Source organism: Hirundo rustica, chromosome 8 (assembly GCF_015227805.2).
Source record: "Hirundo rustica isolate bHirRus1 chromosome 8, bHirRus1.pri.v3, whole genome shotgun sequence".
Classification (NCBI taxonomy): Eukaryota; Metazoa; Chordata; class Aves; order Passeriformes; family Hirundinidae; genus Hirundo; species Hirundo rustica.
Window position 1 is genome coordinate 5,762,749 of NC_053457.1, and position 16,998 is coordinate 5,779,746.

The 16,998-nt window shown below is 39.0% G+C and overlaps 1 protein-coding gene across 7 annotated transcripts; it reads left to right on the plus strand.

The window, feature by feature from the left end:
• Positions 1 to 44: 44 nt before the first annotated feature.
• UBE2D1 (ubiquitin conjugating enzyme E2 D1) lies at positions 45 to 15,927 on the plus strand. 7 transcript variants are annotated; one of them, XM_040071098.2, is made up of 9 exons: positions 1,175 to 1,277; positions 1,569 to 1,655; positions 4,188 to 4,310; positions 7,969 to 8,032; positions 8,118 to 8,149; positions 10,724 to 10,801; positions 11,048 to 11,153; positions 13,375 to 13,468; positions 15,056 to 15,927. In XM_040071098.2, the coding sequence occupies exons 3-9, from the start codon at positions 4,296 to 4,298 to the stop codon at positions 15,099 to 15,101; spliced, it is 435 nt and encodes a 144-aa protein (XP_039927032.1). In that variant the 5' UTR covers positions 1,175 to 1,277; positions 1,569 to 1,655; positions 4,188 to 4,295; the 3' UTR covers positions 15,102 to 15,927. The 7 variants fall into 7 exon arrangements, with proteins under 7 accessions (XP_039927031.1, XP_039927036.1, XP_039927033.1 ...); XM_040071097.1 differs by lacking the exons at positions 1,175 to 1,277; positions 1,569 to 1,655; positions 4,188 to 4,310 and adding an exon at positions 45 to 133; XM_040071102.1 differs by lacking the exons at positions 1,175 to 1,277; positions 1,569 to 1,655; positions 4,188 to 4,310 and adding an exon at positions 726 to 743.
• Positions 15,928 to 16,998: the final 1,071 nt, after the last annotated feature.

The following is a 16,998-nucleotide window of genomic DNA, read 5'->3' on the forward strand; positions in this document are numbered from 1 at the left end:
ACCCGCCCCCGCCGCTCCCGCGGCGCGCGCTCCCGCCGCCCGCCCCGCCCCGGCCGCGCTCCCGCCCCGCGCTCCCGCCGCCTGCTTCGCGCTTCCGCTGCGCGTTCCCATGGCGCTGAAGCGGATACAAAAAGTGAGTGGGGCCGAGCCGTGGGAGGGGGCGGAAAGGGCCCCCTGCCCTGGGGTGGTCGCCGTAGCCGGCCCCCGTTGCAGGGGGTTGAGGCGGCGGCCGGACCGGGCTCAGCGAGGGGTGTCGCGGCAGCCGCTGCCGCGCACTTTCTTTGCCGAGACTCGTCCTTCCCTCGCCGGCAGCCGGGGAAGAAGAGGGGGCTTGAGGCGGAGAAGGAGGGCTCTTGTCGGCCGCCTCACGGTTGCGGGACTGTCGCCCCTCGAAGGCCCCGCACCCCGAGTCGGTGCTCGAAGGCGCCGTTCGTGGAGCGGCCGCGATGCTCCGAGCGGGGAGAGCCGGGGTGCGGATGGGAGCCCTCGGCAGGGGCGCAGGGACGGCATCGGTCGCTCCAACGCTGCGCTGCCGCTGTGCCCGGCCGGTCCGCACCGTGCTCAGGCTCGCTTAAGAAGTGCTGTCAGCGTAGTTCTTGGTGTGACCTTTGAGCGTATCCCATTTGTAGTGTTTGGGGTTCGTACTTGCAAATGGCCTGGCTCGAGTTGTGGACTCCTAGTTTCCTTTTGTTCGGCTAGGCTGAGCTGATCGCCGCAAGGTACAGACAGGGAGCGGAGTTAAGGTTCGTGCTTTGGCCCTGGAACAGATCCCTGGTGTTTGGTTGCTGTTTATGTGCCATATTTAGGCGGCATTGGTGCTATTATTTCTTCTGCAGGATTCCCTTTGGCTGTCGAAAGCCATTGGCATTTGCAGAAATAGGATTCTATAGTGACGGATTAACCCCACAGTAGGCAGATTTGGGATACCCTACCGTAGGTACCAGCTTGTTTGGGTGGATTTCTGCTAGAACCTGGTAGTCCTGTCATGCTGCAAAGCTTATGCCTTTATAGGTAGTGCAATTACAGGATAATTTTGTTCCTTCATATCACGTGTTTGTTGTGAATGTCGCACTAGACTATTATATCAAATATTAACAAATAACTACAGTGGTTTTCTTTAACATAACTTTGTCGTGCTTCTACATATTATAGGAATGGTTTGCCTTTTGTTGCCATTTTAATTTCCCGCCTCTTCTTGAACATCGCCTTACTCTCATGTTTTCAAGAAAAGGATTGTTCATCTCTTTCCAATTCTTCTTCAGCTTCTTTCTGCTGAGGTAAACTGACAAAGGGAAAAGTCTGGTAATTAGTATTTTTAAGATGGAATGGTAGTTTGGGGCTACCCAAATGAGATCCTGCTAGAAGAGGATTATTCTTCATACTTTTATCATGCTCCCTGCATAACTTTTCTTTCTGCTTTAGAGATGTTCATAGATATTGGAAAGCCACAATTTTCTTTACCGTGGCATTTAATAACTTTGATAGTGAAATGATGGTTACACTTTTTATGTAAGTGACTTTCATTCATTAGCCTTATTAAATTCTGTTTTTACTCTTTCAAAATGAAGTGATGCTTTCCAACCTGCTGACTGTGAGGTGCTATGAGATTTCCTGGTTATACAATAACTTCTACCTGAAACATGAGGAGATAATGGGTAAGGACCTCCAAGAAAAGTTGAGATTAAATCTGGAACTAGTTACCACTTTGCTTCTAGTTTGCTGCAGAGATGACTTTTGCTGGTTTTCTTTGTTTGCATTAACTACCCTCATCGCTCTCTTCTGCCTTTCCAGGGGAAGTAAAAAAATTCTACACTAGGGATTTGGCTAGGAGTCTGTCTCTTGAGAAGTAGAAGAGGAAAGGGAATGGCAAGGAAATAGGTTTGTTTCAAATGAAAAGTTAAAATGAAGTGGAGAAATTTGAAAAGACAAACTGTCTTGATATCACTGTAATATAGAATTTTTTTTCCTGAAAGTCATGGAACTGGAAGTTTAATGGTAGATGAAATGTATTTGTATGTTGGTGTATTTATCTTCTCTACTTTCCTGGTGTTTCGAAAGGTTGATAGTTATGTTGTATCCCAAGGATAGGGAGTGATAAGATCTGAAGCAGAGGAAATGCTGTGGTGTCACAGAGTGCCTAGAGGAATTCTTTGGAGAACAAAACTGTCCGTAAACACAGTAGTACTGCTTGGGAGCTCATCAGTCTAGACATACTGTCTGAAGTTAAGCTTGGGCGGGTTCAGGGTGGTTCAGATTTGTGCTTAAATGAAGTTGGGGGATTTGGGTGGCAAGCTTGACAGTCATTCACTGTAATTTTGATAATTTGTGTGTTCAGGTGACACCACCTACAAAGGAAGCAAAGCTACAATATGTCAACCTGTTAGTAAGCCTATTTTTTGTCATACTGGTTGGGACTCTGATTTCTAAATAATACTGCCATTGGGATCTGTGTCATTTCTTCCTGCCTTTGGTTGATCATCTTTGAGGGACTCCTCAAAGAAGGATAGCATTTGGACTTCCAAGAGGGTGCCCTAGTTACAGAAAGACATATTGCACTTGGGAGCTTTCTTAAAAAATGGGCAGCTGAGTAACCAGTGAAGAAGCTGATCTCTGTGCATGGAGATATGTTGATCCTAGTGCTGTAAGTGGAAGAAGAGTGGGGACATGAAGCCCTGCTCTGCAGTGGGCACAGAAGTGAAACTCTGTCAGCAGTGTCTCCATAACAAACTCATCTCAGAGTTCCTCAGGGAGTTTAGGGTCAGGGGATTCTTACTCATCATAAGCTGAGGATCCTGTGCTCATTTACCTTGTGAGCACTTTGCCTTGCCATTGTATGAGAAAGGCACTGAATTTCTACACTGTCAAAAAAGTTCAGTTACACCGTGTGATGTTCCTTGGGGCAGTGAAAGAACAACACATTTTTGAGGGCATTGTAAATTCCAGATGTTGCAAATGATGAAAGCAAAACAAATAGTGTAGGTTTTAGTTGGGAAAGAATATTATGCAAAGAAGCCTTTATTCTTGCTACCTCTAGAAAGTGAGACACCATGACTTTTGTGAAATGTGGAAAATAATTCTGGCTGTTAGGTTCTGCAAAACAGTCTGTAGGTCTCAGTTCTGCCCATCTGTCTTATGCAGAACCATTTTTCTGGGGTTCCTCTTCCAAGTTCTTTGTTCACATACCTAATTTGCAGTTTGCATTCTGTTAGCTCTGTATGACAGCTGAGATTGTTTTTGTCATAAGTCCAGTACCTGGGTGCTCCTCCAGTGTTAGTGGGAGGTTGATGTGCTTGTTAATGCTCAGGCTGCCTTGTACATACTTTTGTTACAGGCATTAAAAAAAATCAGACTTAAAGAGATTTTAGAAGGCATTTTGGAACCAGAAAGGAGGAGATAGATTTGAACACTGCTTAAGAACAGCTGTTGTTTTTATCTTGTTGATACATAGTGCTCGATTGTTTTTCTCCTACAACGCAGTAAGAACAGAAGCATTCAAACCTTCAGTTGTTTCAATGAACTATATGTCTCTGTGGTTCAGTATGTTTCGTGTATGTGTGGGCTAACAGGACATACTAACTTGAAAAGTTATGTTGACAATAACTTTTGTTATTGTAAATTGACTCAAATAAAAAATTATATTTGTGGTTCAGATTTTGATCTTAAAACTGCTGTCTTTAGATGGTAATTAACATAACAAGGAAACTTTTTTGGCTCTAGCATGTTTGAATTTGCTTTCAAAATCTCAGCTGTGATACTACATATTTTAACAAATTTTTTTTTCATTAAAACAGTGTATGGAAACAGAATATTTATTACTGACGAATCATTATAGCAATAAATCTTATTATAAATACGTGGTTTATGTTTACCAGATTTGTGAAGAACCAGAGAATTCTTTAACTAGTCTTAAGTATGATCACTGTGGTGGTTTTTGACAAATGGTTCCAAGCAGCAGTGTACTCATGGAATTGGTAGGAAATGAGTCTGTGGTCTGCAGTGCTTTTTGTGCAAGAAATTAAGAACACAGCTGACAAATATAAATCTATATTTTAAATAATAGTGTGGAGAAAGGTTTTGGTTGTGGTTTTGTGTTGTTTGGAGGATGAAGATAGCTTTTAGTGATGCTGTCTGCAGTTTATTTTAGTCTTCAGATAATCTGCAGTCTTTTTTCTGAATTTTTTTTTTAGACTGAAAAAAGACATGTTTAGGACTTCTATGCTGAGAACATTTATTTCCTTGTCACCAAAGTATCCTTTACAATGTTGTTCCAATAGCTTTTTGGGAAAGAAGCCTGGATGGTAATCAAGCATGTAAGTGTTAAATTGGCCTTGCAGTCTTCATACTTTTCTGAAATACATCCTGTATTATTCTTTGACCACGGGTATTAGTCTGTACATTCAGAATGTCTCCAGCGTTTATAGCATACCACAGCCTGTTTTTTACAGCTGTTAAGCTTGAGTTTTTTGCTTCGTGCTGTCTACAGGGCTGTTCAGGAGTGTGTGTGGTGCAAGGGAAGGTGATCATTTGGAGGCTTTGCCCATCTCCCGTAGTGTGTTAACCATTAGTATTCTATTCTACCTGAAATGTTTTGTATGAGAGGATTAGAGGATTTATGCCTACCACTGTCCCCAGCTTAGGTATTTTTCTCTGTCCACGTTTATCCTGGCTGTACTGGGATAGTGTGGCATGTGTTGAAGTTCTTGAGAGATGCTTTTGTGCTGTCACGTTCACCACTGTTTGAAATAAATCGTGTTTCTGATGCTTCTCTTGCAGACAGAATTTTGGGTTTGTGTATTCTCATAAAAGATGTTGCACCAGTGCACACTGTAATTTATAGTGTTGACTTTCTCTTTTGAAAATGAATCTGCACTGCTTTGAGTTATAGATCATGTTTGGCAGTGTTATGTATGTCTTGCACCAGCATTTTCTATACCAGAGACTAAAAGTATTTGTGCAGGCCCTTGAAGTGACCAGACCTGTGTCATGCAGCTACATGGTAGTAATCCATAACGCTTGGACAAAGCTGCTGTAACCAATTAACTTAAAATTACTGGGGAATCTCTAGTGTTGACTGTGTAGTGCCTCACATGCAGTTATCGTGCACTTCTTGAAGAGGTTTCAGCACATTAAGCTTTGTGAATCTTCAGCCTTGTCCCTTAATAAAGTTTTGGCCTTCTTAAGAGCATCAGTGCTTTGTATAAAGATTTCTTGTATTCAATGTCTCATTCTTTTGTGGGTATGTAAAGTCATGAAGTTTTTCTACATGTGTTTAGAGGATCCTCACTTCTGTTCTGCAGTGTTCAATTCTGAGCACCGGCAGGTCAGTCTGATTCAGGGGCATCTGAGTATCTCCTCGTCCCCTTTCAAAAGGTGTAGGAAAGCTTGAAGCCTAAATCTTACAGCTCTCCCGATAATTTTGCTTTGAACCTAAAGCTTACACAGCATAATCAACAATATAAATCTGAATAGTTGTTCATTTTTATCACAGCTTGATCTGAGTTTCTGTATGTAAAGATTCAAACTGTTCATACTCTTGGATCATGTTACCACTTGCATTTTTAAACCACATTGGTTTCACGTATGGATGTGAAATACAGCTTGAATTTGCTCTACTGCTTTTGGAGTTTGATCTGGCTTTGTGTTTCGTAGCTGCAGAAGCTGTCCAAAGGTATTTGTGAACATTGCTCTCATTTGGTGAAGTTGATAGAAGAGAACCTTTTTTTCATTGTTGTCAGGAAATATTAATAACAGGAGTTCATAGTTCTGGATCTTATCAATGTATGATTAAAAATACTTGCTGTTTTTTTTGAATCATGAATAGATGTCAGTATCTTTTTAGCCTGAACAAATTGAAGTGTGTACCCGAGGAGCATTCCCCAGTTCTGTTAATTCTTAAGTACATGTGTACATATGAAAGAAAACAATTCTGTGTGGTTTGGGGGTATGAGAAGATCTTGATGAATACATCTAGCAACAAAAGCAGAGTTACAGACTTGTGACTCTTAAGTGGCTGCCTGGTAGTTCCTAGGTGCCTATGGAATGTTTGCATATGCTTTAGAGACTTTCTGAAAAGTTTAAGCTACATACTTTTTCCAATTACTGCCTTGAATTTAGCAGTCAATAATGACTGTTTTAAAACGCATGATTGTTAACCTGAGTTCTCTGTTTTGGCACTGGTAGCGTAGCTGTTTGGTTTTGGTCGGGTTGTTTTCGTGCGTGTACAAGACTTAATCTTCTCTTGTTAGGTTAGATCTGGAGTTGGAAATTAGAGAACAGCGCCTGTAACAGCTCTGCTGCTGGTCATGTTTGTCTCTGGTGACTGCTGGAAACTTGAGATTTGTTGACTCCCTGTGTGTACTGGCAGTGGCTTGTACATAAATAGCTGGTTCCCTGAATTGCTCCTTAATGAAATTTGAATCCTCCGATGAAAATGGGAACCGCACGTCTCAAGTGCCTTTATTAGTTAAAGTCTAGCCCGGGGTGGTGTTTCTGGATCAGCATACAGCGTCACCGGCAGAGCAATGTTAAAGCGCAGACAAGAAATGCCAGCTGACAACCTGAGCTATTTCAGGACATGAAAAGTGTGTCTCTTGTTTTAATTCACAAGGATCGGGAGAAGTGACTTCAGAGCAGCAGGAAGATACGATGCAGTGCTTTTCTTTGATTTCAGGGCCAAGAGTAGACCTGTACCTCTGGCCGAATTTAGGTGTCAGGTCCATGGTAAATTGAGTTGGAATATTTACTGGATGTCATACATGGAAAAATATATCACAGCAGTTGAGAAGTGCAGATTTTTAACCCTTCAAATTGTATGTAAGGCCCGATCACACTAAGTTCACCAATTCTTCACTTGAGTTAAACTTAGCTGCAATTTAAACCTTGATTTTGTAAGTAGTTGCCTTGACTAAGGTATTTTGAGTAGAAATATTTCCAGTGTTACCCCTTAAGGTAAACTCATAGACTGCTTAAGTCAATAATAGACTTAAATGTGAATATTTTGAGTAAGGAATTAGTTACAAACAGTGATTTAACACACATCTTTTAACTTATTTCAAAGGAATTACTTGCATGTACTCATTAAAGTTCCTATGGCACAGTTTATATTAGCCTAGAATTGGAAAAAGTTGTTTGTCCTTAGTACAATAAAAGTTCAGACATCAAAAAGAAGTATATTGAATTAAATGAGGAAAATGAATTAGCATTACTGCCGGTGTTGTTTTCTGTTTGAAATAGTGATGATAAATTAGATGAAAAACTGATCTGGTTTTGTGAAATCATATAATAATTTTAAATTATTTGGGGCTGTGTGGACTCTTGCAAGAGAAATAAATCAGTCGACTACCAGAAGCTCCTCTGAGTGCTTAAGTTTCAACTTGAGTTTTTTAGTAGTCATTAAAAAAAAAAAAAAAATGTCATGCAGGGAATTGAATCAAGGTACAATAAATAAGGTGTAGAACTAATATTTTTTCTTCAGTTTCCAATTTAGTTAGGACCCTTTATATTATGTTCATACATCAACTCCAGGGAGGCTGCAAACATTTTATGAGCCAGTTTAGCTGAGCTGATGTCCATAGACTAAGACAATACAGAAACTTTTGTAAAATCAAAAGCTAAGGGAACGATCAGATTAGCACCTAACTAAATTAAACTGTGAGTTTACATACTAATCAAGAAACTCTTTTTATTTGTTTTGTTTCCTTCAAGTATATTGAACTTCCTATGAACTTGGTTGCAACTCTTTTAAATTCTTTCAGATATTCATTTCTAGGACAGTGTTAGCTGCAGGCCATCTGGCAAAAAAAAACTTTTTCAGTTTCAATGGACATTTCACATGTTGATTGTTTTATCAAGATAGCACAAAAATTGCCCATGGGTTTAATAAAATTGATTTGTGTTCCCACTTTTGAAGGGATGCTACCAAGTGGCATGGATTTTCATGTCTTTCAAATATTTCTGTGTTTCTTGCAGGAACTAAGTGATCTGCAGCGAGATCCACCAGCCCACTGTTCTGCAGGACCTGTTGGAGATGACTGTAAGCTCTTCCTAGTACATTTAGTACATTTCAGCTCTGAAAAGGCTCAGGAGATCTCTAATTGTTGTATCTTTTTGCCTTTCAGTGTTTCACTGGCAAGCAACTATTATGGGACCTGTAAGTATAGGAATCGTGCCCCTTAAAATGTAAGACCTTGCTTCTCTTTTTGTTACGGAAGGATTCATTTGGGTTTCTGTAAACACAGCAGCCACATTCAGCTCTGCTGTGAATGGCTTAAAACTTCAGGGTGATATTGCTGTTCGTAGCAGTTGCTTTCTGTAACTCCTTGAAAATCCCTCCTCCTCATGAAGTTAGAGGTGTGTAATTAGTCACCACCAGCTGTGCTGTTTGAGTTGTTGATGTGGGTTACGAAGCAAAGAGCTTGCCTATCATAGATGGTCAGCTCAATTCTGGAAGATTCATCCGTCTGGAAGGAGGAAGAGTGGATGAAATTAGGATTAAAGTTGGTAACTGTAAACAAGAGTGGAGTTTCAGAGGGCTTTTAGGTGGATCTTATTTGATTTGATAGCTGTGATGTGACTCTGGCAGAAGCATATGGCTTTTGCAAACTGCAGGCCAGCAGTGCAGTGCTTTTTGGTGGTTTTTGTGTGACAAAGGTGCTTTTCTTGAGCTGAGAAAATGATGACTCTTGTGAAGGTAATGACATAAGAAATGACAAAAAAGCTTAAAACCAGAAGGTTTTGAAGAAAAACTGAGAATAATTTTAGCAAGAAAAATAATGAAGAGCAACGTGATCTGAGGGAAGGTGTGCTTATTAATATCCTGGTAAGAAGTTTGTGTTTTCTTTTTGGATTTACTAATTTGGAAAGAAGAGTCTCTAGTTTGGGGAGTGAGCTGAGTCACTGTGAGAGGTGAAATTTTATGATCATTCTTAATCCTTTAAAATGCAACATTAAATTGTGGAGAAAAGTGGAAATGTGTCTGCTTTGAGTGTAGTTCTCCATTTTCAGCAGAGTTGTTCTGAAGCAGTGAAAGATCAGTCACTAATTTGTCGGTGGTGTGCTGGAGTCTGTTGTCCAACTCGTCCATGGCCCAGCAGCAGCTGTGTTGTGTAGTGTACTGATGCTTTTGCCCTTTTGCTTGAACAACAAGCGTGTTGGTATGTTCTTCCACATACCAAGGCCTTCTGACCCTTGCACTGCCAAAGGGGGAATGGCAAAGCAGCAACAAAGAGTTAACAAAAGCTTGTGTGCTGGTTGCTACCAATAATATCTCTGTCCTGAATGACTCTGATGACCTGAGTAAAGGAAACACTACCACATAAATTTTGGCTTAAATTCCATTTTCTTCTCCAGCTTCCAGTGCTTTGGCTTTCATATTCTGTAGTGGAAAATATTCTTTTCTTTGCTTTAAGTTCCTCAGATGTCTCTAGTTAAGAATGAGCACCTCTTGCCAGTTTTTGTCAGCCATATCTGCAGAGGTACAGGAACAGAACACTTTCAGATATTAATGCTTTGTCTTGATAACAAAAGAAATTAGGGGTGCACATTCAGTATGTTTCCTGATGGCCTGAGGGAAGCACAGGACTAAAGCCTACTTTCAGAATTCACTTCCTGTGTGTGGAAGTAGGGTGACCTCTTCAGTCTATGGGTATCATCAATTTATTTTATATACCTTGCTCATAAAACATAGACACTGAACTTGTCTCATCTTCAGCTTTAACTTTGAAAAATCAATTTACTATGCAAGCAAGAGGTCCTTTCACATCTAATTGGAAGTACAGTGGCAATCCTCTGAGGTCACCCAAAGCTGACTGAGCATGGCAGTAAATAACCTGCCTTACACTGCAGCTCTCTGCACTTTGAACGTGTCAGGCAGCACAGCTTAGCAGACCACTTGTGACATTGCCTCTTACAGTCATATAGTTATCTCTAAAACTGTTCATTCCCAAGGTAAAGGTTTTACTTGGAAACAGTCTGCCTTTCCTTTCATAAGAAGACTCAAAAACTTGATCTTCAGCTTTGCTGCTGCTTGTTGTAAACTTAACCTTGTAACGAGAGCAGCTTTTGTCTTCTCTTAACCAGAAATGGCTGAAATGTTCCCTATCACTTAGCATCAAGACTTTGCACCCTTTTAGATAAAAAATGAATGTTCTTCATGACAACAAAAAAAAATGATTTCTATCTATTAACTGTGTGCAATCTGGACTTAACCTGTGCACATGTCGTCTAACAAAATGCAAGTTCACAGATTTGTACAGGTGACAAAGATGTGTGTTTTAAAACTCCTTGATATTGTCACAATTAACTGAATTATATTGGAAAATGGCACTCTTTGCATCGGCAAAGAGAACCCACCTTAGAGTATGTTTGTAGGTTAAGAATGGAGGAAGATCAGAGCAGCTGTGGTCTTGCATGGAGGCAGGATTTGGAGGATCTGCTCTGTTTTCTTTATTCCCTTCAGTGCAGTGAAGCTATTGATCTCCCTCCATTTTTCTCCCCAGAAGGGCAGTGCTCAATATCTGTGTTGTGCTGCTGCAGGAGTAGCCACAGTTGGCTCTACTGTAACTCTGCAAGTCAGGGGAGGGTTCAGTTCCCTCTGTGCCTTCCCAGTTTATGGCTCAAAGTGGGCAATGTACTGGGGAAAAAATGGATTTTCTCTAGGAGAAGGGAAGCTCCAAAACAGCTGAAATATATTAATGTGTTTTATTTGTTTTGTTCTTTTTCTCAGCCCGATAGTGCATATCAAGGGGGAGTATTTTTTCTCACAGTACACTTTCCAACAGACTATCCTTTCAAACCACCAAAGGTAAGTCCTTTCTTTTAAGGAAAGAAATTTTTTTGGTCAAAGTTTATTCTCTGAGGCTTAATTTTGGAAGCTGAACTGGAAAGGTGAGCAATAGTATAGATGTTCATCATGGATGCAGATAAGACTATAAATAAATTGTGTTGGCACAATTTGATACGACTGAAAGGAAGGGATGATGTTAAGGATTCCATTTGTAAAACCCTAATCTGATGTTATTTGGTTTTTTAATTTATTTTTTAATTACAGATTGCTTTTACAACAAAAATATATCACCCAAACATAAACAGCAATGGGAGTATTTGTCTTGATATCTTGAGATCACAATGGTCACCAGCTCTGACTGTTTCTAAAGGTAAATTCGCTGATTTGATAATGCATTTATGAAGCTGCATACACTGCCATGGCACTTTTTTGTGTATTACTGCACTGTCTTAAAGGTAGCAGTGGGAATTCATTTATCCTGCATGTTTCAGAAGAGGCAAATTCCATTGGAATTCTTGTTATGATCCAAGATCTTCTGCAGTTTATTGGGAATGTCACATCACAAAAAAAAAAATGCATGCACAGCAAAAAAATATTCTAAACCAAGTTGGGTAAGATAATAAATGTACAATTAGTCTGAAATGTGGTAGCTGACTGTGCATGCTGAATGGAGGAGAAACTGATGAGCAGGGCTTCAAAATCACAACTTGGAAGTGAACATGAAACCCTGATACTGACAACGTGTAAGCTTAGATGATTGCCTGTCAATGGCTGTTCAGGTTGCCTGAGCATCCTTGTGTGGACTAAGGTCTTAATTGCACTTTATTTTAAAACGAGATAATTTGTTCTGGTTTGCATTCCTTTGTAAGATGAATATTTTAAAATGTAGTTCCTTTCACGATCATCAGTAAAAGATTTATTAAAATAGCTTAATTACAGGGTGAGACTTTCTCCAAACTTGAACACTGTAGATTTTTGGAACATTGAGTTAACAGTTAAGAAGTTCTTCTGTTGCAGGCATTTTGTGTCACTTTAAAAGCCATTTAAAATGTGGGTGCTGTTGTTTCTCCTCACCCATCTTCAAAATGCTAAGGCACACTTAGTCATGTTACAGAAATCTCTCATGTGACTCAAAATGTCAAGCCAGATCACATCTCATGTGCTTGGGAGCTCTCTGAGCTGTGAGCCACAGTGTCACTGCATTGGGTGTACAAGCAGAGAGAAGATTGTGGGTCTTTGTCCAATGGGAATTGCTCTGTGCAAGTTGCTGTACCTCCTTGGGAAAACAACTTCTCATGCTTACAGGCCTGTGCAGAAATCTCACTAGCTGTATAAAATCTAAATCTAATACTGTTTCCTGATGTCACTGCCAAAGACATCCATTACACTTATTATTTATTATAACTTATTATTTAATGAGTATCATTTCTTTCACATAAATTATTTGTTTTATAGCTATCCAAAAATGGTCTTGCTTCTAGTTATCAAGCAAATGAAAATTGGCACTTAGGTTTAACACTTGGCATCTACAACTGAAAACTGATAACATTTTTAGATCTTCAGCATTTTTCTGTCTCTTTACTTGTTGAGCACTTCTTTGGTTATAAAGTGGAGCGGTCTGCTGGTCTAATGTTCAGATATTTTAACCTGCTTGCTTATTATGTGTTTCACAAACTGGAAATCAGCTCAGTGACTCATGGAAGTTTCTCCTTTCTAGTCTTTGTTTAACCGAATCAAAAGTTTACAGCATGTTTTAGCACCCCTGGCCATGTGTGTGACCGTGTATTCTAACCTGATTTTCTAATATTATTGGCACTTCAAACAAGTCAGTATTGAAGTGGCTGAACTCCCTACTCCTGAAAATAGGTGTTGGCTCTTGGGTAACAAGATAAAGCAGGGAGAAAAAAGGTATTCTACAGTATATTCTATGGCAGCATGAAGTTCCCTTTCACAACATATTTAGAATTATTTAACTGTGTCCTCTTGTATGCATATTAGTTCTGACTGTAAAAATAAAATTGCCTGGAAAAGTTAGGGGAAAAAATAAAAAATCAATCCTCCTTAGTTCAATACCAGGAAATTAATATGAAATTATAAGTGAATACCTGTATTTAATGCAGATCAAGAATTTCCCAAAATGGAAGTCACACTTAGGTAAAATGTTCTTATGATTGTCAGCACAGAAGTGGAAAAGGATATGCACAAATAGAGTACTGCATGGCAATGTAATATTAATAATATTAGTTACCTTAACTGCAGATGGAAGGCTTAGTTTGAGCAAATACCCAGATGTAACTGTAGTCTTTGGCTTGGTTAATGTTCCTAGGCTAGGATGTGGGAGAGAGATCATTACAAAGTTACAGGTTCATGGTTGCAAATTCCCTGGGCTTGTAGCAGGTGTTCACTTAGGCCCTAGAAAAGTGATGCTCTATAAACATTTTTGGACAGAACTGTTAAATGACAGCTTAATACTAATGTGTGTTCTTTTTCCAATAACGTCCCACCACCCTCCTTAAGTGTACTGGAATATATTAAAAGATTATAGAAGTAAAGCAAACTAACTTGTTTAATCTAGTGTCTCTTTTATTTAGTTTTATTGTCCATATGCTCCTTACTTTGTGATCCTAATCCAGATGATCCTTTAGTACCAGATATTGCACAGATCTACAAGTCAGACAAGGAAAAGTGAGTATAACGTACATAAATGCATGTGTGGTTCTGCAGGTGGCTGTCTGCTATGCACCTTCAATATTAACTTTAGCAATACTCTTTTCCTAGATTTCTACAGGATTAGCTCTTTAAATAATGAGAATAGTGTGGCAAGTAGAAAACTGTAGGCATACACAACTGTTGGTAACTAATTTTTTTGTACTTAGTTACATAAAACCTTCATGCTTACGTGTAAGATCTTAGATTTATTGCATGAAAAATCACTTTCCCAAATACGAGTTATTTGTTGCCATCCTCTGGTTGTGAAACCTGTACAGAAGAATTTTTGGCCTGTGGCTCATCACATGTCACAGATTGAGGAAGATTTGAGTATTGCTTTTCCCTTGAGCCATAGATAGCAAAGGAGTGATGCAGAAGTTACATGGATGTCTGTGGTCTAGTATTTCTCTGCCTGGACTAAGAATTCTTAAAATGGCCTTTTTCTCACAGTTCAATGTCTACTGTAGTCAAATCATGTAACTTCTGAAGTGCTTGAACGCTGTAGCTCGTTCTGCAGAGTGGATGGTGTTCAATTTGAGGATGCTGAGCATCAGCTTCTCCCCATTTGTGGCCCAACTTTTTTCCACCCAGCTACTTATTAGTGTTTTCAGCTGTTGTGCCTCCTGTGTGTGAAGGAAGTGAATGAGGGATAGTTTTCTATCTCCAAATCTCAAAATTTAATCATTGCTAGGGAAGGTGTAGTCTTGACTATAGCTCTATCTTCTTATGATGATAACCTATTAAATTTTGTTTTGTTTTATCTTGGATTTAGGAGATGAAAGCTATGGCTGGTTACCCCTGAACATTTATCTCTGAGTACTTTATTATATGTTAACATCCAAAGACTTGTAGGGTAGCATATTTTTAAGATGAAAACCAGTTAGCACATGAATTGCTATACTGATCTTAAGAGTTAAAAACTTGTCAGTGTTTTTCTCTGGGTGACTCAGGAATGTGAATCCAGTCAGAAGAGTAGAATGTAGCAAATGTAAGGACCAGAGGGGAAGCTGTCAACTCCCTAAGGACATTTACCCTTGGGATTATGGAATTATAAGATAATCAGCTTCATACCAGAAGGAAAAGACCCAAGATTTTAAACCTAGTGAAAAATGCTTTTCAGAAAATGTTCTTTTTGAGTTCTGAAATGCAGCTGGCAGCACAGAATGGAGAATAAAATCCCAGTTAATTATACTGAATTTTATGGAACTAAAATGTGTAAAATTTGTTAGACTCTTAATAGCACATGCCTTTAGGAGTAATTGACAACAAATTCCTGTTGAGGTGCAGATAAGGGAGCCAGTTGTGAAACACAAGCAAAGGATGCACAATGCTACCCAATTTAATGCAAACCTGTGAAGTTGGCTTTGAGTCTGAATAGCTGTGAGAGGTAACCTTAGAAACTGAGTGTGTAGTGGATATATCCTTCTTGGCTTTTAGACTGTTTCAGTGTTCTTTGACTCTGCTCTGAAAAGCTCAGTAACACCTGTATAAAGTAAATATGTGGCCATTGTCAATGTATCAATAACAGCTCTTCACTGTAATGCCTTCTTTCTGCACGTACAGATACAACAGACATGCAAGAGAATGGACTCAGAAATATGCAATGTAAACTTTTGAAGACATTTTCATATACCACAGAGTACTGTAAATTATAGGGTTTTTTTCAAAATTAGAAGGAAATGGAGCACAGTTTATGGTTTCAATGTGACACTCCTTGAAATTTTTTTCACCCGTGTAAGTGTGTTTCTGGAGCAAGAGAGAACAAACTTCTGAAAATAACCTTATGACTTTGATAAGAATATTTATCCTCTTCGTATGCTTTGCAGAAGACATTTATTATAGTTTTTAAGAGTTGGACACCTGCATCTTCAGACTGCAAGACCTATAATTCAGTTGTAAATCAACAAAATTATTTTTGCTGGAAAAAGTAGCTGTTTTCATGTGATGAATACTGTGTGTGTGTCATTGAAGTATGTTGTCTGTTTCACAAGTGTGTTCAAGTTTCTTTTTGTTAGTTCTCTTATATAATTTGTATTTTTTTTTATTGTATAGACTATTTTATTTACAATGTAAGTCATTTAATTTTAGACTTGCTTGTGCACAGTATTGACGAGATACAACTTCTAATAGTGAAAATAATTGGAGTATCTCACCCATTGTAATATTCTGAAGACTGACTGCAGCTAAAATGATCTTTGCACTGTAAATCTTTGTATGCTGATTATGGAGAAACACTTGGGTTTGATTCTGTTGCATACTTGACTTGATTTTATCGCAATGTGAACTAATTGCACTGGTATGTAGAAAGATACGTAACCATTTTGTTGCTATTCACATCTGATTTTTTGACGTGTGGGCAACATAATACTATCACAGACCTTTTACAGATCCAGATGTAGCCTTTTCCATATAAATAAAATACATTTTCTACTTTCCTTGGCTATTTTGTATCTTCTCTCGTGCATACCCTTAAAGTCCTTGTTCTAACATTGTAACAGAGAATCCCCAGCGGTGTTTTGGAGACAGAAATGTCCAATGAAGGCGCGCATCAGGTGCTGCTTAGGGCTGGTTTGCAGTTAGTTTTTATGCTAGCTCTAGCCCAGTGGATTGAGCACACTCTGCCCGTTGTGGGATACAGGATTTAAATAGGTTCAGGCCATGCTCATCCATGGAGGAGATAAACACAACATTCTCTTAAGGCGGGGTATTTGCAAAGAATGTTACAGTAAACTCACACTTGAGAGTGGCTTTGCCATTCACTTGCACTTCAGTTGCTTCAGGATACGCATGTGGAAAACCAGTAGTGCTGGAGAGGGGCAATCTGCTCATAAAACATAGATCAAAAGCAGAAAAACGCTTGATTTCCTACCATTGGTTATTTGAAAATAATAATAATAAAAAAAAGATGACAAAATGTTTTTTTCTCTGTATCTTACACGTGAAAGAAAAATTACTTTCAGTTGGGAAATTTGCCATCATAAAATACATTTTTAATATGACAGATATAATTGATTTGGGGGTTGTTTGTTTGTTTGTTGTTTTATTCAGATATGCATCAAACTGGAATGTGGGGTAGGGGTGGTAAGCATACAGAGTAGGAGCTTTTATTCCCACCATTGGAATATTAACTTCATGTTTGCTGATTTACTGACCTTAAGTTGGTCACATGTGGGAAAATGTCATTTCTGTGCTAGTTTTATCTGTGATGTAATGGTGACATTTGAAACAGCAAAGATTGAGTGGCTCTAAAATTCTTAAAATACCCCTGTTCACTACATTTTGCAAGCTGAATAAATGGATTAATTTTTTGTTGTTACTGAGTGCTTCATTACACTTAAACTAGGGCAACAGAGCTAAGAAGACAAAGACATCATTTAACTTCTTGCTCAAATGATTGTAGAAAACTGACCATCAGAATGTGTTCACAGTTTTAATTTTTTTTCTAGGTAAATTTAGTAGTCGGTTTATACTAGAAGTTATTTAATTTTTTGGAACACCTGTACTGA